Below are 25,375 nucleotides of genomic sequence, written 5' to 3'. Positions count from 1 at the left end.
CAAGTTGACATTAAAACCAACCATGATATTCTAGTCTATAGGGTTGAAAAGAATGTTAAGAATCTGGAACCAGGAGGCTGGAGAGATGGCTCAGTGGTTAGAGCACTGACTGCTCTTCCAGAGGTCCCAGAGTTCAATTCCCAGCAACCACATGGTGGCTCACAACCATCTGTAATGGGATCTGATGCCCTCTTCTGGTGTGTCTGAAGACAGCGACAGTGCATTCATGCACAAAAAATAAATAAATCTTTTTAAAAAATAATCTGGAACCAAGAATGACTTCAACCTGTAATATCAGTAGCAAACAGAAAACAAAAGGGCAGAGAGGGTCCCTGTGGTCACCCAGGGTGAAGCATGCATCGAAATCCCTGTCTCCATTTCCATTACATACCTAATTTGATTCTATTCAAATGTATCTTAGTTTTTTAACATCTTTAAAGATAATTAACCATGACATGAGCATTTTATACAAACTAAATAAAGCCTTATCTACTTGCTAAGCTCAAAAGTACTTAAACTAACTAAATAGAAGAAAACAGCAATCTTTAAGGTGAGGGGCTGCTCTCCAAGTACTCATTACTAATGTTAAGGGCAAATGACACCCCAGCCCACCCCACCCCACCAGCCACCCCCACATGGAAGTTTAAAAAGCCAGATCTCCAAACTTCCCAACTTCCTTCCAGACCTTAAAAGGAAAGACCATGTGTGTGACTTCCCTAAGAAACTCATCGTAGAGACTGGGCAGCGGTGCGGATGTATAGCTTTTAATCCCAGCACTCAGAGGCAGAGGCAGATGGATCTCTGAGTTTAAGGCCAGCCTGGTCTCCAGAGCAGGTTCCAGAACAGCCAGGGCTGCACAGAAGAACTCTGTCTCAGGAAAGAGAGAAGAGAGAGACAGACAGAGAGAGACAGAGAGAAGGAAAGGGAAAAGGAGAGGCAGAGAGAGAGAGAGAGAGAGAGAACCCACCATGATGGGCTGGTGAGATAGCTCAGCGAGTCAAGGTGCTGGCCTCGAAAGCCAGGCAATCTGAGTTCAATCCAAGGAGCACATGTAAAGGTAGAAGGGCAGGACAAACCCTACACAGTTGTCCTCTGACCTCCCCAAGCTACTGTAGCACAACTGTGCCCTGCTACACAAACATCACACATACGCACATGATGATGATGGTAATGACGATGAAGCTCACCTTGATGAATAATGACGTCATCCTCTCGGATGTATTATAATACCGCGACACACTGTGGATCATTCTGATGGCATTAATCAAGTTTTGTATTCCGTGCGCCATGGAAACCTAACATGGAGATGACGCAGGAAGTAAGTTCAATCATACGTGTCATCCCGGTTTGTTTCCAGCTACTGCGATCAAACGCCACAACCAAATGCTTTAGGTATACAAGTAATTAGCTTTAGGAACCACACTTCTTCATCTTCTGAACTCTGAGCCATCCCTCCAGGCCCTAGAAAACCCCACCTTCAGGAGCGTGCTCACCAGGTCGTAGTTATAGAGGGGCTGACATACTTTCTCCAGGGTGTACAAGTACCGCACGTTGTCCTTCGATTCGTTTGCGGTGTCGGTGATTCGCGCATCCAAATCCCGCCAGTTCTAAGGAATCAAAAGTGCGTAAGAATCCAGTGATCAATCCAAACACCTCAGTGTGCTTCAGTTTAGTCATAAAACTCAAGCTGTTTTCACTGAGCAAACAGACGCTGAAAAAAAATGTCAAAGTCTGATTGGCGTACATTTTTTTTTTCTATCTGAAAAAGATTCACTTGAGCTGGAGAGACGGCTCAGTGGTTAAGGACACCGGCTGTTCTTCCAGAGGTCCTGAGTTTGATTCCCAGCACCCACATGGCAGTTAACAATTGTCTAATAACTAGTCCCATGAAACCTGACACCCTCTTCTGGCGTGAAAACGTACATGCAGACAAACCACTTATATATATAAATAAGTCATTTCCAAAAGAAATCAACTTACTTTCTTATTTTGTTAATTATGTGTTGGTGGGGTAGGAGGGAGGGAGCCCATCAGTGAGTTTCGGGTACCTGAGGAGGCCAGAAAGGGTATCAGATTTCCTGGAGCTGGAGTTACAGGTAGTGAGCTTCCTGATATGGCTGATAGGAGCCAGACTAGGACCTCTGGAAGAACAGTTAAGTGCGCTTAATCTCTGAGCCGTGTCTCCAGCCCAATATCTCCTTTTCTTGTAGAACTGAAGACTGGCTGTTAGAAGCACATTCAATGCTTGACAAGGGCTGGAGAGATGGCTCAGCGGTTAAGAGCAATGACTGCTCTTCCAGAGGTCCTGAGTTCAAATCCCACCAACCACATGGTGGCTCACAACCATCTGTACCAGACCTCTTCTGGTGTGTCTGAAGACAGCTACAGTGTACTTATTACATAATAAATAAATAAATCTTTAAAAAAAAAAAAGAAAGAAAGACTGGGAAGGGCACCAAGATAAAGTTAGACAGAAGGAATTAGTTCTGGCTTTTCCCCTACAGCAGAGTAAGGATAACTACTGATTAAAACAACCTACAGCATATTTCATAACGACTAGGAAAATCTGAAATTCCCAACATGCAAAAATGATGCATTTGTGTGTGTGTGTGTGTGTGTGTGTGTGTGTGTGTGTGTGTGTGAATGGTGAGAGAACTTAGAAAGTGCTTTATGCAAAACTAGAAGACCTGGTTCTGAGCCTCAGAGCCCATGTTCTCAAAGCTGGGTACAGTGGGACACGTGTCATCCCAGACTGGGGAGGCAGTCCCAAGCTGGGTGGCGTACAACTACCTCTAACTCCAGCTCCTGGGGGTCCAATAATCTGGCCTCCAAGGGGCATATATATGTAGCGTATACTCAAAATGTATCTCAAAAATCTCAAGAAGCAGTTCGACAAGGGTAATTGTCTAGTAAGTTGTTCTAAAGAACCTCAAGTGCACAACGAAAGACCCCTTTACCTTTAACAGCTTGGAGTGTGCGACGTTCAGCACATTTATGACGGCCTTACAGCTGGACCCTTTAATTTGCTCAATGATGTAGTTGAACTTGGCTGACATGCGCTTCCAATGCTCCAATTCGGTGAGTGGACCGGAATCATCGGCTTCTTTTCTCATCTGCTCACTCTCAATAAGGACCTGGAATTGATTATCATCACAATCACCAGTAGCTCCCTCTTCTGACTACAGTGGGTACTGCATGCATAGCTCCCTCTTCTGACTACCATGAGTACTGCATGCATAGCTCCCTCTTCTGACTACAGTGGGTACTGCATGCATAGCTCCCTCTTCTGACTGTCCTGGGTACTGCAAGCATGTGGTGCACCTACATGTGTGCAGGCAAAACACACATGAAATGAAATAAAACATAAGCTGTTAAAACTTCAGACTTTTCTACCACTAAAGGCACCCTGCCAAATGAATGCAGGACATAGCAGAAACCAGAAAAAATAAAGGTCCGGAAAACATTGTGTGAAGCCCAGCAGTTCAACGAGGTAACACCCATCAATCCAAAAGGAAACTGAGTAAATGGTTTGAACAGGGAAGTCAGCAAAGAAGAAGCCTAAGCAACCGTTAAATAGGCCTAACTTCAGTGGCACTCGGCGTAGTGCAAAGTCAACCGTGATGCCATGGAACACCTGATATAACTGCCACCTGGCAATGCTAGCTGTAACTAATGGCTTTCAGAGATGAGACACTCCATATACTTCTGTAAAGTACATAAATTTAGCCACTGTGCCGTTTGTCTTTGTCACTTGAGACTCAACAGGGAATAGACATGTCTGTGGGTGATTGTTCTGAGTACCTTAACTGATGTGAGAAGACCCAGCCCAATGTGGTGGCGCAATTCCCTAGGCAGGGGTCCTGGATTATATAAGGGCAGAGAGGAAGGTGAGCCTGAGTAAGTGTGCGTATGTTTGAATGTGTGCCTGTATGTGTGAGTGTGTGTGTGTGTGCGTGTGTGTACATGTGAGTGTATGTGAGTGTGTCTATGTGTGTGCATGTATGTGTGAGTGTGTGTGTACATGTGTGTACATGTGAGTGTATGTGAGTGTGTATATCTGTGTGTGTGCATGTATGTGTGAGTGTGTGTGTACATGTGTGTACATGTGAGTGTATGTGAGTGTGTATATCTGTGTGTGTGCATGTATGTGTGAGTGTGTGTGTACATGTGTGTACATGTGAGTGTGAGTGTGTATATATGTGTGTGTTTGTGTGTGTATGTACACGTGTATATGTGTGTGTGAGAGAGTATGTATGTGTATGTGTGTGAGTGTGTGTATGCATGTGTGAGTGTGTGTGTATGTGTGCATGTGAGTGTGTGTATGTGTGATGCTGGGAATCAAACTTAGGGTTTTATATGTATTAGGCAAGCACTCTACCATGAGATATATTTCCAGCCCTGCTTCTCGGTATTTTATCAGAGCACTAAAAGCAACAACAATCACTGAATGGAGGACATACTAATATCCACTAAGAGGCCTACACTCTGAGGGATTCCACCGAGACTCCTGAGCAAAGACAGCCATCGCATATGCATACTGTCCAAAAGTAGAAATTCCTTATGGAGGAAATGGAGTAACAAACCTCTCTGCTTCCTTAAATTAAATCTGATACAATTTCAATGTTGAGAAGTCTATCTAACAGAATACAACTTTTTAAGTGAATCTTCCTGCCACCCGAGGTCACTTTTTTTAAGATTAATTTTTATTTTATGTATATGAGTATTTCTTGGATGTGTGTATGTGTGCTATGGAAGCCAGAGAAGGGCATCAGAGCCCCTGGAACTGGAGTTACAGATGGTTGAGCCTGCTTTGTGGGTGCTGGGAACTAAACTCATGTCCTCTGCTTGGGCAGTGTGGTGGTTTGAAAGACAATGGCCCCCCCATGGGCTCATGGGAGCTGCAGGATTAGGAGGTGTGGCCTTGCTGGAGTGGGTGTGGCTTTTTTTTCTCAGAAGCCTCTGCTAGTGGGAGGCCATTCTCACTGTGAAGGTCACTTCCTGCTGCCTGGAGAACAAGACCTGAAACTCTTGGCTCCTCCAGCACCCTGCGGCCAAGCTTCCCACCATGATGATAATGGACTAAATCTCCAACACTGTAAAGCCAGCCCTCAGCTGAATATGGCTGTCCTCCCAAACCCAAAAGCAGAGACCTAACCCTCAGTGTGAAAGTATTTGGAGGTAAGGGCTTTAGAAGGTTTTTAGACCACAAGGGTTCCACCCTTATTACTAAGATCTGCATCTCTATTAATTAGCGGGCAAACACACATTACATGGGTGTTTCAGCCCTTGTATGTACATGTTTTATGGGTGTTCATGACCTTGTGCACACATGTTCAAGGGAGGGCTAGACGTCATCCTCAGATGCCATTCCTCTGGCACATCTACTCAGTTTTGAGACTGGGTCTCTCACTGGGTCCAATTAGGCTAGACCAGAAGGCCAGTGTCAGGGATCTAGCTGTCTCTGTTCTCCCAGTGCTGGGGTTACAGGGGCACGCCCCAACACCTGGCTTTTATTGTGGGTGCTGGGTATTGAAACCAAGGATTGTCATGTGTATGGCAAGAAGTGTAATAAAGTCGCTGCCCCCACTGCCTGTTGGGGTACACTGTGTAAAATATTGTGTCTCTGTCCTTCCTCACCTATCCAAGGCATTCACTGACTGGCGTTAATAAAAATCTGATGACCGATTAGCTGGGCAGGAAGTAGAGGGCAGGACTTCCTGGGAGGGAGAAAGGAACTCTGGGAAGAAGGAAAAGGAAGGTCATTTTGCCAGGAGACATGAGAGGAGACGGACCACAAGCCTGGAAGATCTAGCTAGGCACATGGCTGGATGCGGCTGGGTGGTCGGGTTAACTTAGATGAGCTGGTTGAGAGTCTGCCCAGCTTGGAAATAGTAAAAAGGCCTTTGTGGGGTTAACTAGCTGGTTAAGGAGTAACTGCCACTGTACTCATTTCCAGCATTAATTAACATATACAGAATATTCACAACTGTTTTACAACCACCCCAGCAAGGTTGACCTATGCTGTTTTCTTGTTCTGTTTTTGCTGTTGTTGGGGTTTGTTTTTTTTTTTTGTTTTTTGTTTTTTTTTGTTTTGTTCTGTTTTTGTTTTCTTCTATGGACTTGGCATTGTAATGATGATATTAAAAAGACTAGGCTGAGGGGTTGGAGAGGTGGCTCAGTGGTTAAGAGCACCGACTGCTCTCCCAGAGGTCCTGAGTTCAAATCCCAGCACCCACATGGTGGCTCACAACCATCTGTCATGGGATCCGATGCCCTCTTCTGGTGTGTCTGAAGACAGCTACAGTGTACTCACATACATGAAATAGATAAATAAATCTTTAAAAAAGAGAGAGAGAAAAACTAGGCTGAACCTTTATGACAATGGTAACACTTCCACTGGCCACCCAGGATGTACTTAAGTGTCTGTCTCTGTGGCTCTTCTCATTGTGACATTTGACACCCCTTCCTGCCTCCCCCCACTTTCATGAAGAGTGTTAACAAAACACAAAGTTATCGGGGACAAAGATGTCCTAGCTAGGACCCACGAAGCTACAACTTACGACTCACGGGGAAACAGAGGGGGCCTCACCTGCTCAATCTGCTTGTACCACATCATCAGCACCTCCTCCAGCTGATGCACAATCTCTGAACTGCTCGCTGCAGCTGTGACCTCCTCAAAGGTGTGCAGCTTCGAGAAATCGATATTGTCCACCTTCTTCAGCATCACTGTTCCTTCGATGCTGACGGTCGCACCTTAGAGAAGAGGAAGAGAAAGATCCAGTGCCTTATAATGAAATGATTCTGTACGGGTAGGTGTGGAGCGCGGTTGCTAGGGTGCTTGCTCGCCTGGCATGTGAAAAACCCTGGGTTTGGTCCCCTAACATAAACCAGGCATAGAGGTTTCATCCTAGCACTTGTGAAGGTGAAGGCCATCCTGGGGTATAGAGGGAGTTCAGAACTGGCCTGGGCTACATAAGACCCTGTCTCGAAAAAAGAAAAAGAATAAAGAAAGCTTGTGCATTGACTTATGAATCAAACTGTATATTTTTACAACATTAATTGATAAAAGTACATTTTTGAAGAAATCATCATAAAGCACAGTTTAAAAATATTTATTTTATGTGTACATGCATATGTGTGCCCCAGGATTGCACCACCTGTGTGCAATATCCAGGTCGGCCAGAAGGGGGCATTGGATCCTCTAGAACTGGAGGTTACGAGCTGATGTGTGTAGGGACTGGGAACCAAGACTTGGTCTTACACAAGAGCCACAAAAGCTCTTAACTGCTGAGCTATCTCTCCAGTGAGAGTCTAGATTTTCTTAGTGGCAAATTTTGACTAAGAGCAGGCAAAGTTTCCTCCTGACTTTGCAAAGAGCCCCAGAGAGAAAGGTATCCTGTTCTCCAGGTTTCTTGGTGACTCTCATCCCATCTCCTCTTGGAGATCTTCCTCTGTAAACCCTGTTTTCAGTAACAAACCATGCAGCTAGGGGCCCCATGCTGAGTGGTTTGCCAAACTTTAAGACTTACACTTACCGTCTAAAAAGGAAAGGTATCTTTGGATGGTTTCTGTGAAGATATGTCTCTCAGATTCGCCCTGCTTGGACTGGTTTAAAGCACCCCAGTTGTTCGTGGCAAGGATAGCCGGTAGGAATATGTATTTCAACATGTACTTGATTCCTTTTAAGAGTCCTTTGGACGCATCCAAGACGCTAAAGAGCACATCCTGAAAGGATGATATTCAACTGTTAGGTGTTTACTCCAGTTGATTTATTTTGGAAACAATTGGGGAACACTGAATGCTTACGAACAGGAGAAGTCTAGAACCAACCATCTTACGTCTGGCCCCATTCTGCCCATTCCGACCATCCTGAAGATGCTTCCTTCTGTACATTAATCTCTGTCAAGGGCAAGAGCTGTGTCCTACAACCAGCTGAGGCATGAGAACGGGGGTAACTGAGCCTCTCACATCCGGACCTTCTCAGGTACAAGGTACACCATTCATTCGGGAAAACAGATTAAGCAGGATGGGTAATCCTGGTTGAAAGATTCCCAGGGGATTAGTGAAGCAGGACTCTGGGTGTATATGTGATGGTGCTTCCATAGGGGATTACCTCATAATGACTCTGAACTAATCCAAGGATTAATTCCTTTATAATGAGGCCATTATATAACAAACTGGGGGAGGGGGTCTGGGCAGACCCGGAAGGGGCTGAAGACTGGAAGTGGTTCCGAGTAGGGGCTGGGGGCTGGTTGGAGGAAGTGTGTCACTGGGGACTTGTCTTGCCCTGTTTCTTGCCCTGGCCCCTTTCCTGGATGCTCGTTTCCCCTTCTTTGTTAATTGCTATGGCTTTGAAAACCACTGGTACATGATTTTGTCTCTGCTGTGAGTATATCTGCATAGTTATAATATGAAACAATGCTTATCTAAGCAGTTTGGAATATAATTACGCCAGAAAAGAAGAGCAATGAGGGAAAGGGGAAAGGGCCAGAGAATTCTTAAAAAAGATTTAAATTTTTCCAGGCTTAGTGGTATTAGACTTTAATCCCAGCACTCAGGAGGCAGAGGCAGGTGGATTTCAAAGTTTAAGGCCAGTCTGATCTACGGAGTGAATTCCAGGGCTACACAAAGTAGGATTCTAGCTTGGGGTTGTTGTTGTTGCTGTTGCTGTGGTTTGGTTTGATTTGGTTTGGTTTGGTTTGGTTTTGAACTTAATTCTCATCTATAGAGGAAAGCCTACATACATATGATGCTTTAAAAGTTAGGAGAGACTTGTAGACTTAAATTTAGCAATGTGGAGGTAAATTAAAGATTATTCTAGCAGAGACTTTTAAATTTTTTATATGTTTTTACATACATGCACACATATGTAGGCCTGCAGTCACTGGAAGGTGTCAGATCCCCCGAGTCCGGAGTTACAGATGGTTACGAGCCACCCAAGGTAGGTGCTGAGAACAGAATCCAGTTCCTCTCTAAGAGCAGCTCATTCTGAGCCGACCCTCCAGCCCCATCTGACAGACTAAGAACTGCTTCTGGAGGCTGGAGAGATGATGGCTCAGTGGTTAAGAGCACTGACTACTCTTCCAGAGGTCCTGAGTTCAATTTCCAGCACCTACATGGTGGCTCATAGTTATCTATAATAGGATCAGATGCTGTCTTCTAGTGTGTCTAAAGACAGCTACAGAACTCACACACAACATAAATAAATATTTTTTTAAAAAGAACTGCCTCTGAAGAGTGGGGTAGAGAGAAGTCAGCCCTGCATCCCAAGCCTCAAGGAAGCTATTCTTCTTCATGCCACGTGCACGCATAACTACGGCTCTTTTTTAAAAAGACCTAAAGTGTGAGCGTGGTATGGTCTCAGACAATTGTAGTCGCAGCTACTCCAGAGGCTGAGGCAGGTTTACTTGAGCCCAGGTGTTCAAGGCCGGCCTGGGTAACACAGTGAGACCCTCTCTCCAGAAACAAAGAATGAAGAGGGCTGGGGATGCAGCTGAGCAGGAGAGCCCTCGGCTAGCAGACTGCAAGTCTTTGGTCCTCAGAACAGAAAGAAGGGGTGAAAAGGGAAGGAGGGGAGGAGGGAGGGAGGGGGATTGGTAAGAAGAAAAGTGGAAGGCAAAGGGGAAGGGAAAGAGAACGGAAGAGTCTAGATTATTAAAAACAGCAGACTGACCCATAGATTAACTGAAGAGAGCATTACTAAAACTGATAACAGACTGAACATCCGTCCACACGTGGAGATGGTCTGGTAATGCAACAAGAGTTCAGAAAGAAGGAGCCGAATGAGTCGGGTGAGCAGAGCAGAGATTCCTCATGAACTGCCTGCAGAGGTCTCACCCAGCACAAGAGATGCAGCCAAGAGCCCACTAGGGCCCAGGGGGAACGTCTGGCCACCTCTCTTCACGGCAGTCTTTCCTCACAAATGGGACAGAAGCCACACTACACAGGAAGTGAGACCCACTAAGAACGACAGAACAGACGGATGGTTTTTGAGAATCTACAGTGAGCCGGGCAGTATAGCAAGAATTTCTCTTTCTGGGGTCTCACAGCCGTCCCACAAGGAGGGTCAGGCAGGCCCGTGTCTCACAGAGGGCAAGCCGCTTGCCAACGGAAACAGCAAGAGGCTTGGAAAGTAATTCTGGTCAACGTAACGCTATCTGCTGCTCTATCCTGCGGTCCGGCCTGTCCTGAACTAGAGATGTCTAGGCTCTAAGTCAGTCCTTTCTCCTCCTAGAATGTCTAAAAATGTAGAACATTGAGCAGAGAGCAAGTGTAGTAACTGGCCCATAAGACTGTATGAACAAAATTGAATGTGTCCCTAAAGACCGTTCAGAAAAAAAAATCAACTTTTCATAAACTTTAGGGCTGGCGGCTGTTTTTCATCAAGGTGGCACAAGCCAGAGTCACCTGAGAGGAGGGAAGCTCAGCTGAGGAACTTCATCCGGCAGACTGGCCTGTGGGCATGTGTGAGAGTCATTTTCTGGATTAATTGATGTGGGAAGCCCAACCCGCTGGGCCACCTCTAGGCAGATGGTCCTGCTTTATATGAGGAAGCGGCTGAGCGAGCCTTGGGGGGGGGGGGAGCAAGCAAATAAGTATCGTTTCATGGTCTGTCTCAGGTCCTGTCTCGACTTTGCTCAATGCTGTACTGTGATCTGGAAGAGGAGGGAGGTAAACCCTTCCTTCTCCAGGTTGTTTTTGGCCAGTATTTTATTACAGGACTGGAAAGCAAACTGGAACAGCGATACACATCTGCTCTCTCTATCCCTATCTCTATCTCTCCCTCCCTCCCTCTCCCTCCCTCCCTCTCCTTCCCTCCCTCCCTCTCCTTTCCTCCCTCCCTCCCTCCCTCCCTCTCCATCCCTCCCTCCCTCTCCCTCCCTCCTTCCCTCCCTCCCTCTCTCTCTCTCTCTCTCTCTCTCTCTCTCTCTCTCTCTCTCTGTGTATGTGTGGTGTGTGTGTGTGTGTGTGTGTGTGTGTGTACACTGACCTTAAGGCCAGCCTGGGCTCTATGAGATCCTGTCTCAAAAACATAAACCTTCAAATTTTCTTTTCAAAACATAAGCTTTCAAAAGTCAGTAAATGTGGGATGACAAGAATTCAGCCCTATTATAGCCAATACCTTGTTTTCTTTCAGTATGACATCATTCTCTGAGGAGCCATTTCAGTCTTGCACATAGGAAAGGAGAGAAAAGGGAGTTGGGGGTGGGGGGTGGGTTGAGTTTCAAAACATACCTCATAAATGGTTTTGGAATTAATGGCAACATCGTTTCGACAGCGGACGAAAAATAAGCACATGTCTTTCAGCTTGTCGGGAGCTGCATTGTCTATGTACAGCCTCATCATTTTCCCGCCTTTGGGGACTCCTGTAATCGTCCGACCACACTCTGGAGACAAATGTCAAGAAATGAGCATGAACTCACGCAACCCGCTCACTAAATGACTGCTTACTGACCACCCAGACTCACCTGATGGTAAGCTCGAACCATGCAAGAACCTATTCTAAAAGTGGTGGGTAGCATTCCTTAAGATGCCACCAGAGTGGCTGGAGAGATGGCTCAGTGGTTAGGAGCACAGACTCCTCTTCCAGGGGTCCTGAGTTCAAATCCCAGCAACCGCATGGTGGCTCACAACCATCTGTAGTAAGATCTGATGCCCCTTTCTGGTGTGTCTGAAGATAGCTACAGTGTATTCATAATAAATAGATAGATAGATAGATAGATAGATAGATAGAAATATAAATCTTTAAAAAAAGATGCCACCTGAGGTTGTCCCCCACCTCCATAACCTATAGATACGCATGCGAATGTGCCTGAATGCACGCTAACACACACACTAGTTTTTTACAAGTAGTCTAAGACTAAATGGACAACCCAAGCATTTAGTTATTGAAACAAGGTATAGTAACCAGGCTGTGTGATAATTAGTAATACAAGAAAGCCAGATGTTGTTACTAATGGCAACAGATGCCACAAGACATTGAGCCAGGGCCACGAGAGGCAACTGCTGGGCTCCAGAGAGGCACTGTGCCTACTTCAAGCCATCTGAACACACAGAGACAAAAATGGTCCAGCTGTTCCAGAAAACAGCAATTAAAGTCTAGTGGAAACGTGTTCTCCCCAATAGAGGCTACATGACCACATGTCGGAAATTATTGAATCTCAAAACGGAGGTTTTTTTAAATTTAAATTGTATTTATTGAGTGTTTACCCACATAGGTGTCAAGCCATGCGTGTGGAGGTCAGAAGACAACCTGCAGGAGCTGGTTCTCTCTCTCTCCTTCCACCACGTGGGTCCTATAGAGACTGAAATCCCACCAACAGACTTAGTGGTTGGCACCTTTACCTACCTAACTGAGCCATCCTGATGACCCTGGAGTGTTCTTACGATAATGTTCTTAAAGATTTATTTTGTTTTATGTAAGTGAGTGTTAGGCCAGCACCTATGCCTGTGAACGGCACAAGAAGGCATCAGACTCCCTGGAACTGGACTCACAGATGGTAATGAGCCACCACATAGGGGCTGGGAAATGAACCAGGGTCCCCTTGCAAGAGCAGCAAGTGCTTTTAAGAGATGAGCCACTTCTCCAACCCCTCCAAAAAAAAAAAAGTTTTTAAACATAGATTTCTGGTCAGGTTTTCTCTGTGAAAGTGGAAATCTTCTACATGGAAGAGAAAAAAGAGATGGTGCTTCAACATGAACCAGCTCATTTCGAGCCCAGGGCCCTCATAAAACATCCTTACCCAAGCCAGGCACTTCTCCTTCCTGGTACAGAAACTTCAGCGTCTTACAACCATCTTTCTCAAAAAAGTTGGTGAATGGGTCCAGCTGTTGGAAGAAAGAGAAAATGGAAATCAATAGAATGGAATTAAATAACGACTGTACCACTGCTTCATGTAGCTCCTCAATGTCCCTTTCCAAATCAAATAAGACTTCCTGAAAAGTCTGTTACCATAGGTCTATGATCCTAGCTTCCTGAGAAGCTGGGGCAGGAGGATCACAGGTTCAAGGTCGGCCTGGAACACTGAGTGAATTCAGGACCAGCCTAGGCAACTTTGAGAGAACCTCTCTCAAAACTAAAAGCCTGGTGATGGTGGTGTCGCACGCCTTTGATCCAAGCACTCAGGAGGCAGAGACAGGCAGGTGGATCTCTGAGTTTGTGGCCAGTCTGATCTACAGAGCAAGTTCTAGGACAGCCCAGGGATCCACAGAGAAAACTCTGTTTAGAAGAGGGTAAGGAAAAAACCAATAATGATGATGGAGGAGGAGGAGGAGGAGGAGGAGGAGAAGAAGAAGAAGAAGAAGAAGAAGAAGAGGAAGAGGAAGAGGAAGAAGAAGAAGAGGAGGAAGAAGAAGAAGAAAGCTGTTGGGGGCAGGCAGGACTGGCAAGCAGGGACATCTGAAAAAAGATTAGTGGCTAAATTAACTTCAGTCCTAATGGACAGAGAATGGTGGAGAATTTTGTTTCTTGGTGTCCTCATGGGCTTTCTGTTGCCCTGATAAATACCATGACCAAAAGCAACTTGAGAAGAAAAGTGTTCTCTCGCAGGTTACGTCCTTGAGGGCTGCAGGGAAGAAACTTGGAGGCTGGAACTGGAACAGAGATCATCAAGTAATGCTGCTTACTGGTCGCTTATCTTTCTTATACAGGTGGGGCCCACTTGCCCAGGATGGCACTGGCTGTGCCCTCGTCCTCCATTAATCAGCCATCAAGAAGATGCCCCTTCAGTTCACAGGCCAATCAGATGGACACTATTCCTCAAGTGTGACTTCTTCCTTCTAGGTGTGTTGAGGTTTGTATAAAGTTGACAAAAACCATCCAGCACAGCTGGTTTGTTGTTTGACTGGTTGGTTGGCTGGGCAGTTTGGGAGGGTATGTGCATGTGTGTGTGTGTGTGTGTGTGTTTGTGCATGGTATCATTTCTCTGACACAGTCCAACTTGTTTCTGTTGAGGTTTTGTTCTAGTTGTCATTCTTTTTTGTTTGAATTAGGCTGACCTGGATGTCATTCCATGGCTCCAATGGCTGCCCAGCCAGCCCCAGGCATCTGCCTGTTTCCATTCTACTATGTCTGGCTTTTTTTTTTTTAATACTAACTCTACAGAGTAAACACTGGCCTTTCTGCTAGCAGGGCAAGAGTTTTACTGTGCCAACTGAACGGTCTCCCCAGCCATTGCCAGTCCATGAGAGAGGTAAATTTCATGGTTGGGCATGCTGGCACGCATCTATGACCATCCTAAGGAGGCTGAGGATGGAGAGCAAGGGCTTGAAGCTATGAGTGAAGCTCGTGACCAGACTGGAATATGTAGGAAAACATGTCAGCAAAGAGTGAAGAAGAAAAGTCAGGGAGAGAGAAAGGAAAGGAGGGAGAAGGCAGGGATGGACAGTCTTTCTACGTTGCCCAGGCTGGACCCTAACTGCAGGGCTTAAAAGATCCTCCTGAGATGAGCTAGTGTGTCCTACTTCCGGTCCTCCATCAATGGTTTACCTGCACAGCTTTCCCTAGCCACTTGTCTCAGCATTAAAGAATGCCATGTAAACACACGTGGAGGTAAGTCTGGGGAACTGCTGTTACAGAAGGTGAGCGGGCAAACAGAGAGCCCTCCGTTCTAATGCCTCTTCTTGACAAATTACTTAAGCGATGATAATCTCACCAATTCTAACCTGACGCATAATCAAACTAATATTTTTTTTTTAAAAAAAGGACAAATTATTGTCATGAGATTTCTTTCACACTTGTGAGCATGGAATTCGTGTTCAACTATGGAGGAGTTGGTGTGGTATCTTAGAAAGCAGAAAATGAACGAAGCTTCAGAAGCAGAAGGGCTGAGTCCTATGAGGAATATCAAGTCCCACACGTTTGTCCCTTAGTCCCATCGGCTCCTTACGGAAGCCTCTCTTGGGGAGAGTTCCACTTACAACTTGGAAGACGGGGTACAACAAAGCCAGTCCCCTTAGGAGAGCAGATTCTAAACTCTGTTTGCATCAGGCAATTACATAAAGAGGTATATATGCATACCCATATGTGTAGATGTTTGGAGGCCAGTGGGTAAGCTCAGATGTCCACGTGTCCTGTGCCCTAAGCACTGTTGGACTTCATTTGTGGGAGTCTTAAATGGCAAATAGAAGGTTGCAGCATATGCTTGGCCCAGGGCGTGGCACTATTAGAAGGTGTGGCCCTGTTGTAGTAGGTGTGGCCTTGTTGGAGTGGGTGTGTCACTGTGGGTGTGGGCTTTAAAGATGTAGGACTCTCAGCTCCTGACCATGCCTGCCTGGATGCTGCCATGCTCCCACCTTGATGACCATGGACTGAACCTCTGAGACTGTGAGCCAGCCCCAATTCAATGTTGTCCTTTATAAGACCTGCCTTGGTCATAGTGTCTGTTCACAGCAATATAATGGTAACTAAGACACAGGCTTTGACTGAGAAATGGCCGGAGCTTTACAACTTTGAACATTACCCTGCTCCTGTCACCATACCTCCTGCTTGTCACCGTGCCCTCCCCACCATTAACAGACTCTCTCCTTTTGGAGTCATAAACCGGCAGAGATGCTAGGCTTCCAATATGGAGGTTGCTAGCACACAGCAACTTTCAGGGGATGAGAGACCTACAGAGGGAACCCTTTTCTGAAACTGGCCTTCCTTTCATCTGATGGTCCTAGCCCCCGCTGGCCTCTATGTGGAGTGTAGGAAGGCATGTTGCCAGAGTTACCACAGGAGCCCAGATAGGCCTCAGGAAGGGAGGGTGTTCAAAGACAGCTTGAGAATGAGATGAGAGCTCTCTTATTGTTATGGTAACGTTGCCAGTAGCCTAGACTGCCAGCAAAATATGTGTGGCTGGGGCAAAATGAACATGAAGGGCCGGAAGAACTTCAAGATGACTGCAGGGTGGTGGCTCTGGTCTAAGGCAGTACTCTAGCATGTGTATTAAGTCCTGGGTTAGATTCCCTCCTGCTGCAGGAGGGAGGAGGAGGAGGAAGCAGAAGAGGAGGGAGGAGGAAGAACTAAAAATCTGAGAGAAGAAGGAAAGAGGCAGAGAAAGAAGAAAAGAAAAAGGACATAGAAAAAGAAGAGTAGTGGGAAGAAGAATGCTATCAATAGGGCTGCATAGGTCATTGAACCAAGCCCAGGGGCCTCTGTGGCTCCATAGCTCACCGCGATAAAGCCAGCCTTGGCCACAAGATATATTCTATTGGGGAACGTTGGTGACCTAGTAAACCATAGCCTGTCGCCATTCAATTGTGCACTATGGTGTCTCTTGTTTAATACACACATCTCCAGAGTGGGGGGTGTAGAGGAAGGCACCTTCGGTCCACGCCCACACACAAGTACACACCCCAAAACAAAGGGGAAAAGCGAGACAAATCAGGATACGACTTCAGCTTACCGATGGGCAATCCAAAATTAGCTCTTCCACGGTTACTATGTCCAGCCCAAGCTTCTCTCCTAGAATTTCAAATATGTATTTATATGTGGGGTCAATTTTCATTTTCCGGGTTTCCCTGGCTTCTCTAAATCTTGCCTGAAAGAAGTGAAAACATTTTTTAAAAAAAATGGAAGTATGGAACACTGTATTTTCAAACAATGGAGGGTCTCAGGATTTTCCCATGGCGAGCCCTATCAGTTGCAAACCTGTTTCTCTTTGAGGGTCTCCTGGAGGTTTGGAATGCCAGTCATACTTCGGCGGAACTTGGAGGACCGCCGGGAAGACTGAGAAAGCCCATCCGACTGCACTGACTGTACAGGCCTAGGGGCGAGCCTCGGCCGGACCCTCCCCTGGCCATACTCGTCATCGTCCGGCAGTATTATCTCCTCATCTGAGGGAATCAGACTCCTATAGTCAGTCACGGAGGTAGCAGGATCCTGCACAGACGTGGGGTCTAGACCTTCGGTGGGCTGAGCCCCTCCTTCCAGACCGGGTTGGACTTCATCTCCTGTGGGGGGCGGGGCCTGCCCGGGAGGAGCAGTGCCTTCTGGAGGAGGCGGAGCTTCCTCTTCCCCTGGAGGAGGGACCTCTTTAATCAGAGGACTCGAAGCTGCGTTGCCTTCCTTAGACTCCATTTCTCAATGTAGTTTCCCGCCTGCAGTAAGATCTTCAACGTCGAAATCTGAAATCAGAAAGCATTTTCCTTAAGAAGTGTGCGAATAACTCGACCGCTGGGTGTCTTTATTTCTCCTGGTGATGCCTAATCTTGGTCGTCAACTTGACACACATTGGGTGGGTAGATGGGACCTCGGTTGAGGAGTTACCTACATCAGATTGGCCTGTGGGCATATCTGTAGAACATTTTCCCGATTGTTAATTGATAGTAGAGGGCCCACTGTAGGGCTACCATCCTTAGGCTGCTGGGCCAGGGCTGTGTAAGAAAGGCTAGGAACAGGCAACCTGATTCAGTTTCCATCATCCACATTGAGTGGTTTACAACATCCTGTAATCCAGGGGAATAAATGCTCCCTTCTGGCCTCCTTGAGCACCCACATTCACATGCACATACACACAGATACATAATTAAACTTAAAACAACCAGAGATGGGTCAATGTTTGAGAGTTCTGGCTGCTCAATTCCCAGCACCTTGTTGGCACACACTGTCTATATACCCAATCACAGTGAATCCAACACCCTTCCCTAATCTAACCTCCATAGACACATGGTCCACAGACAGCCATGCAGCTGAAACATTTCACACACAAACATACAACCTCAAAAGGAACGAAACAAAAGTGGCTAATACTATTTAGACATTTGGTCAAGTATGATGGCACACAACTATCATCTTAGCATTAAAGGCAGCAAGATCATAAGTTCAAAGCCAGCCTGGGCTTCATAGGGATACTCGGTTTCAGAAGTACCAAAAGAAGAACAAAAAAATCACTAGCAAGAACTCTCAGGCCCTGGGAATGGTGGCACTTTTGAGGCAAGAAGATGGATCTCGGTGAGTTTCAGGCTAGCCTGATCTACAAAGTGAATTCCCTCCCGCGGTCCCTCCCTTCCAGCTTTTCTCCCTCCCTCCTGCCTTCTTTTCTTTCTCCTTCCCCATCCCTCCTTGTTTCTTTCCTTCATCTCCACTCCCCAGCCCCCGCCATACACACTAATCATTTTCTACCAGGTACCTCACCCCTAACTTCTAACGTTCACTTTTAAAAAGGAGCTAGCGGGGATGTGGATCGGATACTCAGACATAGATTGACAGGTAGTGGCCGCACATGACGGGAGTCCCGCCCTTTCCAGCAGGTAGCTGCTACACCCGCCACCCCCAAGCTTTGGGTCCACCACTCACTGGCCTTCCTGCAAATTGGTGGGTGTCTGTCTCGAACCTTCGACCACTACAGCGGGTCTCAACGGTAGCTGCTTCAGTAGAGCTGCCCTCAGCCTCGGCTGCCACCCAGAGCTCAGCCGTTGAGCGTCCAAAAGGAAGTTGGGTGAAGGCGCCTCGCGCTGGCTCCTGCAAGATGCTGCCCGCCCCCGCCCCGTGGGTGCCTCGCTATGGGGTGCTGCAAATCAGGGAGGGGCTTGCCTATCAGATAACTCATCTACGCAGTCAGTGAACTGAAACTTTGCTTAGGGGACTCTGGACACAGCGGAGCATGTATCTGGAAATGGTAACTAGGTGGGTGGGGGCCCTGTGAGAGGGGGCCCTGTGAGAATTCAATCATGTTCCACTATCTTGAGAGCATTCTAGAAATCTTTAAGAGGAACGTCGTCATAGAGCTGTGCAAATTGGTAACAATGTTTCCTGTGAACTTTACATTTCCGGAAGTTGCTTAGGGTTGCATTTGTGTAACTTAATTACTTAGACGCTGTTAGTTCGCGATGAGTAATTGGGGATAGGCTGGGGAGCGTGAAAAAAGGGGGATATGATAATTAGTGTTATAGAGTTTGAGACCCCTGGGAAAAAGACCTCAGACTTGATCCAGTTTTAAATACAGGATCTATTATTGCTTGACACCTCTAAAGCCAAGTCTCAGATGTGTCCTATGGGAAGGTTACAGAGATGGGTTTTAATGGGGAAACCACAAGAAAACCTCCGATATCTGTGCAAGCATAAAGTTGGTCTGTTCACCAAGTTTAAGGGTCGAGGCAACCCAACAGAATCCTTGGGTGTCTGTGTAAGCAAGTTATAGAAGCCAACAAGGCAAAAACAACCACAAAAACAAACCCAGGAGTTCATTGTATCCTTATGATAACAAAGCTAATGGCTCTAATGGCTACAGCTGTACATTTCCCGCTGGGCTGCACTAAGTCAGGGTGTTTTCTGCTAACTCACCTTCCAGGGACTTGAGCCCCCACACAGTTGTTAAGTGCTAAGATGGAGGCCTAGCACCAAATAGAGTCCACCGGATGAGATCTAGAATCATTTAGCAGCAGAGTCTCTGGGTGAGTCTGTGAGGGACTGTCTAGATAATGAGGTTAATTGAAGTGGAGACTCATCCCACAAACGGAGCTACCATTCGGTGGAATGAGGTCCTAGAAGGAAAGGGGAGATCTGAGCTACGGACCAGCGTTCATTTCTCTCTCCACTTCACAACTTCTGACCCTAGCTGCTGCTTCAGTGCTCGCAGACTGAAATGAACCATGCGATTATGAGCCAAAATAAACCTTTCCTGCTTTAAGTTGCTTTTGTCAGGTGTTTTTCTTGGTGATCCAACAACTGTTTGAGTCAGGGAAACCTGATAATGATATCAATTCACGCACTGGTTTCAGCCCGTTTCTTCTGATGTTCTAGAGCATCCTGGGTAGAATCATCTTAGAGGAAGGATCCAGTCCACTATGATTTGTAAAGGAAAGAGTCTCCTTACCTGTGAATGTGCCATCCAGCTCATAAATATTTATTTATTTTTTAAACAAACTACTTAAAATCCACAACGGGGGACTCACTGTGCTGTCATTCTCTCTGGGGACAATCCACTTTAATTTGTTTGGTGTGCTTGCTTTGTTCTGCTAAATAAACTGATTCCATGCTGTCTCTTGACTGAATTCTTTCCTCTAAGATGACAAGAGCCAAGGGAATCTTTGTAACAGCTATCAACTGATATATGCCCAGAGTGTTTGCTTATGGAAAACATGAAATTCAGGGTAAGGCTGTCTCTCTGGGGAGCACAGAACATGTCCAACTTCAGGGTAAACTGACTTTGGGAGCCCAAGGTTCTCCTTTAGGAACCGAAGCAACAAAATCAGGTCTCAGCAAAGACCGTATCATGAAAACCCATGAAAGCCTGGGATCCTGAAAGAGACCAACTTATTTACTATTCGCTATTCAAGAAGCTACTCAAAATGGCTGCCTGCTTCCAGTCCATAGTGTCCGCTGAGGCCATGTAGCAGAGACGTGGTGACCTCATGTGCCCATTCCATCATTTATTGGTCTCTGAGTCATAAGTACTGCTCTCCTGTTGGTGGAGGATTTTTAATCCTCTTTTGGCACTGATTAAGGTTCGGCTCATTGCCATCTTTCCCGGTCATGCCTACATCTGTATACCCTGACCTAGTTAAGAAACAAATTACTGAACAGCACTTATCCTATAGAGTTTTAAGTACATTCATATACGTAAACTGGTATCTTATTCCTTTGAAAGTACATAGTAAAGAAATAGTATGAGGGGCTGGATGATAGGTAGTTCAGCTGTATTAGTTAAGATTTCGAGGGCAGGGCTGGAGAGATTGCTCAGTGGTTAAGAGCACTGACTGCTCTTCCAGAGGTCCTGAGTTCAATTCCCAGCAACCACATGGTAGCTCACAACCATCTGTAATGGGATCCGACATCCTCTTATGGTGTGTCTGAAGACAGCTACGGTGCACTTACATACAATAAATAAATAAATCTTAAAAGAAGATTTCGAGGGCAGAGAGTGGAGTTCAGATCCCAGCCTCAGATCAAGGCTCCTTAGTCGCATAACACCAGCTCTAGGGGATCCAACGACCCGTTCTGGCCTCCACAGGGTAATGCACATACCCACATATAGACAGACAAGTGCATAATTAATAAAAATAAGTATTTAAAAAAGAGAGGATGCCAAGTAGAGGCAGAACTTTTTGTTTGTTTGTTTGTTTGCATGATACCTGTTTCTATATTGTGTTTGTGGACACCATGACTCATTCAGTAGCTTCATTAGGTTTGGCAAGAACCTAGGTTCATTGACGGGAGCCATCTAAGAGAAGCTAAAAAAAAAAAAAAAAAAAAAAAAAACTAGCAGGTAGTCTTCCTGAGATGGTCTGCCATAAATTAAAATTTATGATGTATTTGCTCCTTTAGGCAAAGTCAAGGGGAATATTATTAGGAAATATTCCTGCCATTAATATGCTTTTCTCTGGTATTATTAAATGTATATAGCAATCAATAGGTGATAGCTCACCCTTCTGAGCATCTCTCTGCAGAACAATGAAGATGTACTGTCTTGTAGTGATGCTATATAGACAAATAGATGATGTCTTAATCTTTAATGATGATCCTATAAGAATTCCTAGAATTATTAAGCTCCTTTATAATAGGACCTCTATTAAATCTTTTCTTATGTCAGAACTGCACTGAGAACTCTGCTGGTTTTCAAGTGTCATGAGTTAATAGCTTCTGAGATAGCAAGCAGAGATCTGCAACTTAGGAGCACATTCAAAGAGGTTGTAAAACCATTAACCAAAGGTCATGAGAAGGGAAGTAATGCTTTACTATAGGTGCACGAACAGAAGATAAAATATTGGCTGGATTTATGCATACAAAACTTCACGAATACCTTAGTCACAAAAAAATTATGGTTTTTAACTTTCAATGAACCTGTAAGTTAGTGACAGGTGATGGATGTTTAGCCAGATAATTACTTTTAATGGATATGTATGTAAACATTCTCTGTTGTAAACTTATTTAATTTATGTTTGAACTTCTAGTGAACTTTTGTAAAAAAAAAAAAAGGGGGGGGGGATATATGGTGTTTGGGAAAACCATGTGATCTATTTTCCATAGAAAGTTACAAAAGACTAGGAAAGATCACATTGGAAGATATAATATTGGAGAGATAGCATTGGGAGTAAGGTATTGGGAGCAGAGCATTGTAACATCAGAGCAGGAGGAAAGAGCAAGATAAGAAGGTGAATGCAGGGCTGGAGAGATGGCTTGGTGGTTAAAAGCGCTGGCTGCTCTTCCAGAGGTCCTGAGTTCAAATCCCAGCAACCACATGGTGGCTCACAGCCATCTGTAATGAGTTCTGATGCCTTCTTCTGGTGTGTCTAAAGACAGCTATATATAATAAATAAATAAATCTTTTTAAAAAAAGAGGAAAGAAAATGCAGAATGGAATAACTTGGAATTTATAAGGCAGTTAAAATATTAACAGAGCAATGTTCAGAATGCAGAGGGAAAGAGGAAAGAAGAAGAAGCTGCAGAGAAAGCAAAAGGATCAGGCAGGCATCTCCTTACTATGGACAGAGCAGGTCTGTTCTTAATAGCAAGGCAGGCTTAGTCTTACTAAAGAGAACAAAGCTTTCTTCTTGTTTTTTTTTTTTTTTTTACTTTGTTCAATATTTACTTAAAAATTGATAAAGGTATAATTAACATGCAACTCTTATTAAAAATAGAAAAAAACGGAAAATATTATTTTTCCATGAATGACCAGCACATACTGTTAATCTGTTATGAAAAGCCCAACTTCTCTACCATTCTAGATTATAATTATACACCACGTGTTTCTCTCTAAGCATCTTAGGTCCAGGACAAATGAGATAAAGCCAGGAGCTTAACACCCAGCGGACCAATTGTTCACTCTCTGTGGCTGAGTCATTCATGTGTGATCGGCATAGTGTCTTCGAGTGTCCAAGTCTTTATGGATTTCTTGGCCATCTTGCCAGAACTACATACAGTGTAGTGCTTTTGGTTTTCTTGGTAGAATAATTCATCAGTGCTTCCCCTGGGGTTCAAACATGACCACTAGCCAGATTCCAAAGAGAAACCTCACTTTTAGCCTGTACCTCAGGTAAAGTGTTCTTGTACTTAAACTGAAAAACGTGCAGATCAGAACCCAGGCCAGTGAGAACATGCCACCATGCATGAAACTGTTGTAACACCCAGGACAGGGGGCACTCTCTTTCGAAAGTTCCTCAGTGAATCACAAAAAGATGTTTTCTACATTCCTCAATAAAAATCCCAATAAGAAGATAGTCAAAGATGTATTACCTAAGCCATGAATAAAACCCGTGTAACAATATAAATAGAATGAAGTACTAAAGTAAAGACCAACATTCCATACATGACCTGATGGAGGTAAATCGTGGTTACTAAACTGAATAGAACCAGGGTAAAAGGAAGATGGTAGTTTAATGAGCTCTTTGTCTTGAAACACTCAGACATGCAGTATGCAAATATGCAGCAACTGTACATCAGAGGGAGCTCACCCAACAGCTGCATTTCATATTCAGAGACATGTGGAAACACCAGGACCCCATTCCTACCACTGTGAAGCTACATAAACAGCAACGTACCGTTTCTCAGGTCAATCCCTAAAGCCTTGGATTGCACCAAAAATTGGAGGTATAATCATAATCTGGTTACTCACTGTATTCCAGAACTCAGCAGCAAACAAGGTTACCACCACATAGTTTTCCTTACACCAGTCGAATGTGGAAGTCATGGGGCCCCAATAGTTTTTGTGTCCACAGCCGGAGCCATCAGGCTGACACTCTGCCTGGCCACTCTCGGGCCACTCCAGCAACGCCACAGACTTGGTTTTAATTCAATCAGCAATAAAAAGGGTAGAAGCTTTTTCTTTATGCAATAAAGATTGGAGCTCATTCTCATCTAGAGTGAGTGAGTTCTTTCTGCACTGGTGCTGGGACTTTTGCTCCATATGCATTTGTAAGTATGGATGTGTATGTGTGGAAGTGTGTAATTATGGGAATATAGGTAAGCTGCACCCAGATAATTCAAATGGAGATTTATGAACATGTGTGCATGGGTCTGTATATGAATTTATGTATCATTCATATTTGCTTGTATAAATTTTTTTTCTACGAGATTCTCTTCTCTTAGTTCAGTAGAAGTTTATTGCTCAAAACTTCCCCCTAGCCTGACAAAAGAGAGGCATCTGGACAAAAGGGAAAAGGCTCTAGCAATTAATCCTTTTCTTAATCTCCTGCTGTTTTAGGATGAGGTGCTAAATGCCAGAGACTGCAGTTTCTGGCCCAAAGTGAACTCAGGCAGGTCAGCCACCACAGTAAAGTGACTAAGACTTAAAATAGGGAAATGTTTTATTATTGAACAGCAATCCTAAGTATTTTGCCCCTGCCAAAGCTCTTCTCCATAGGGTTACCTTCAAAAGAGAGAGAGAACAGAGAAAGAAGAACTGCCAGCAGTTCATGGAACACTGCCAAACGAGAATGCTCTTGAGTCCCAAGACACAGGAAAACTGCATAAAACAGAGCTCTCTTGAGGCATAAGAAGAAGTAAACATTGTATAGCATGTGAAACTTTATTACACACACACACTCACACACACGCTGAGGTGGAAAGACTCCCTCTACATGTGGGAGACACCATTCCATGGGTTGGGTACGGAGGAGCAAGAGAGTTTAGCAATAGCATTCATTGCTCTCAGCTTCCCAATTTCATTCACAATGTGATCAGGTGCCTCAGGCTTCTACTCCCATGACATAAGTATATGTATGTATAAGACATCAAACACCCTAGACCCTGAGAATTAAATGTCTCTTAAAATAAAATGGAGGATGAATATAGAAAGCACTCACTCATATAGAAAGCACTCAGCATGGTAGTACCCAGCAAAGGCCTAACCATGTTAGCTGTTATCATCAGTGGCTTAGCATAGAACACTAATACAGTAAACAAACTCAGTAAACCTGATGACATTCAGTATCGAAGTTGTTCTACTTAGCTAATAATTCATTAGTTGGCCAACCCTAATTTTGAAATCACTCTACTCCTGTGTGTCCTCATTAAAAACAAGCAACCAAAAAAAAAAAAAAAAAAAAAAAAAAAAAACCCAAAAACAAATGTTCTAGCTTCATTCAAGCTTACATTACGAATTTTAGAACTTCCTAATGAGGAGACTTTAGCTCATAATTCAAGGTGCAGTCCTTCATACCAGGAAGTCAATGTGGAAGACTCAAAGTTAGTCTTAACTACCGGGAGACCCTCCCAAGTGAGACACAAGAATGAAGTTCAATGCAAATTCGAGAGGCTTATTTTCGGGTGCATGGTGTTGACCCCCATTCAGCCCCCTGTGACGATTGACTGGAAGTGACCTTGAATGGCTATAAAAAGCAATTTTTATACTTTTTTGGTGGATGTGAGCTAAATTAAGGATCTCAAGTTCCTGTCATGGGGATTCAGACTCTGAATCCTGTGGCTGAAGTCTTTATTATAGAAAGAAGTGAT

General features: G+C 44.8%; 2 protein-coding genes across 3 annotated transcripts in view; both read right to left on the bottom strand.

Annotated features, from left to right (window-relative positions):
• DNAH8 (dynein axonemal heavy chain 8) overlaps window positions 1-11,361 on the bottom strand; it is a gene marked incomplete at its 3' end in the record, with an annotated part of 214,111 nt that extends 202,750 nt beyond the window's left edge. For both annotated transcript variants that reach the window (XM_080938138.1, XM_080938139.1), the window contains exons 1-6: window positions 11,236-11,361; window positions 7,536-7,725; window positions 6,590-6,753; window positions 2,958-3,134; window positions 1,494-1,607; window positions 1,188-1,295 (exon numbers count right to left, since the gene is read on the bottom strand). In XM_080938138.1, coding sequence (XP_080794264.1) covers window positions 1,188-1,295; window positions 1,494-1,607; window positions 2,958-3,134; window positions 6,590-6,753; window positions 7,536-7,725; window positions 11,236-11,346 — 864 coding nt within the window. In that variant the 5' untranslated portion in view covers window positions 11,347-11,361. The remainder of the gene's footprint in view (window positions 1-1,187; window positions 1,296-1,493; window positions 1,608-2,957; window positions 3,135-6,589; window positions 6,754-7,535; window positions 7,726-11,235) is intronic.
• An 11,519-nt stretch (window positions 11,362-22,880) lies between these two features.
• On the bottom strand, window positions 22,881-23,650 carry ACER3 (alkaline ceramidase 3; the record flags this gene model as incomplete). Its single annotated transcript, XM_080938236.1, is given in 8 exon segments — window positions 22,881-22,986; window positions 22,988-23,041; window positions 23,043-23,098; window positions 23,100-23,168; window positions 23,171-23,397; window positions 23,400-23,435; window positions 23,534-23,632; window positions 23,635-23,650. Coding segments are annotated over 8 exon segments (663 nt in total).
• Window positions 23,651-25,375: the final 1,725 nt, after the last annotated feature.

The sequence above is a fragment of the Micromys minutus genome (genome assembly GCF_963924665.1).
Source record: "Micromys minutus genome assembly, chromosome: 25".
Lineage (NCBI taxonomy): Eukaryota > Metazoa > Chordata > Mammalia > Rodentia > Muridae > Micromys > Micromys minutus.
This window is presented reverse-complemented; position numbering and strand designations above follow the sequence as displayed.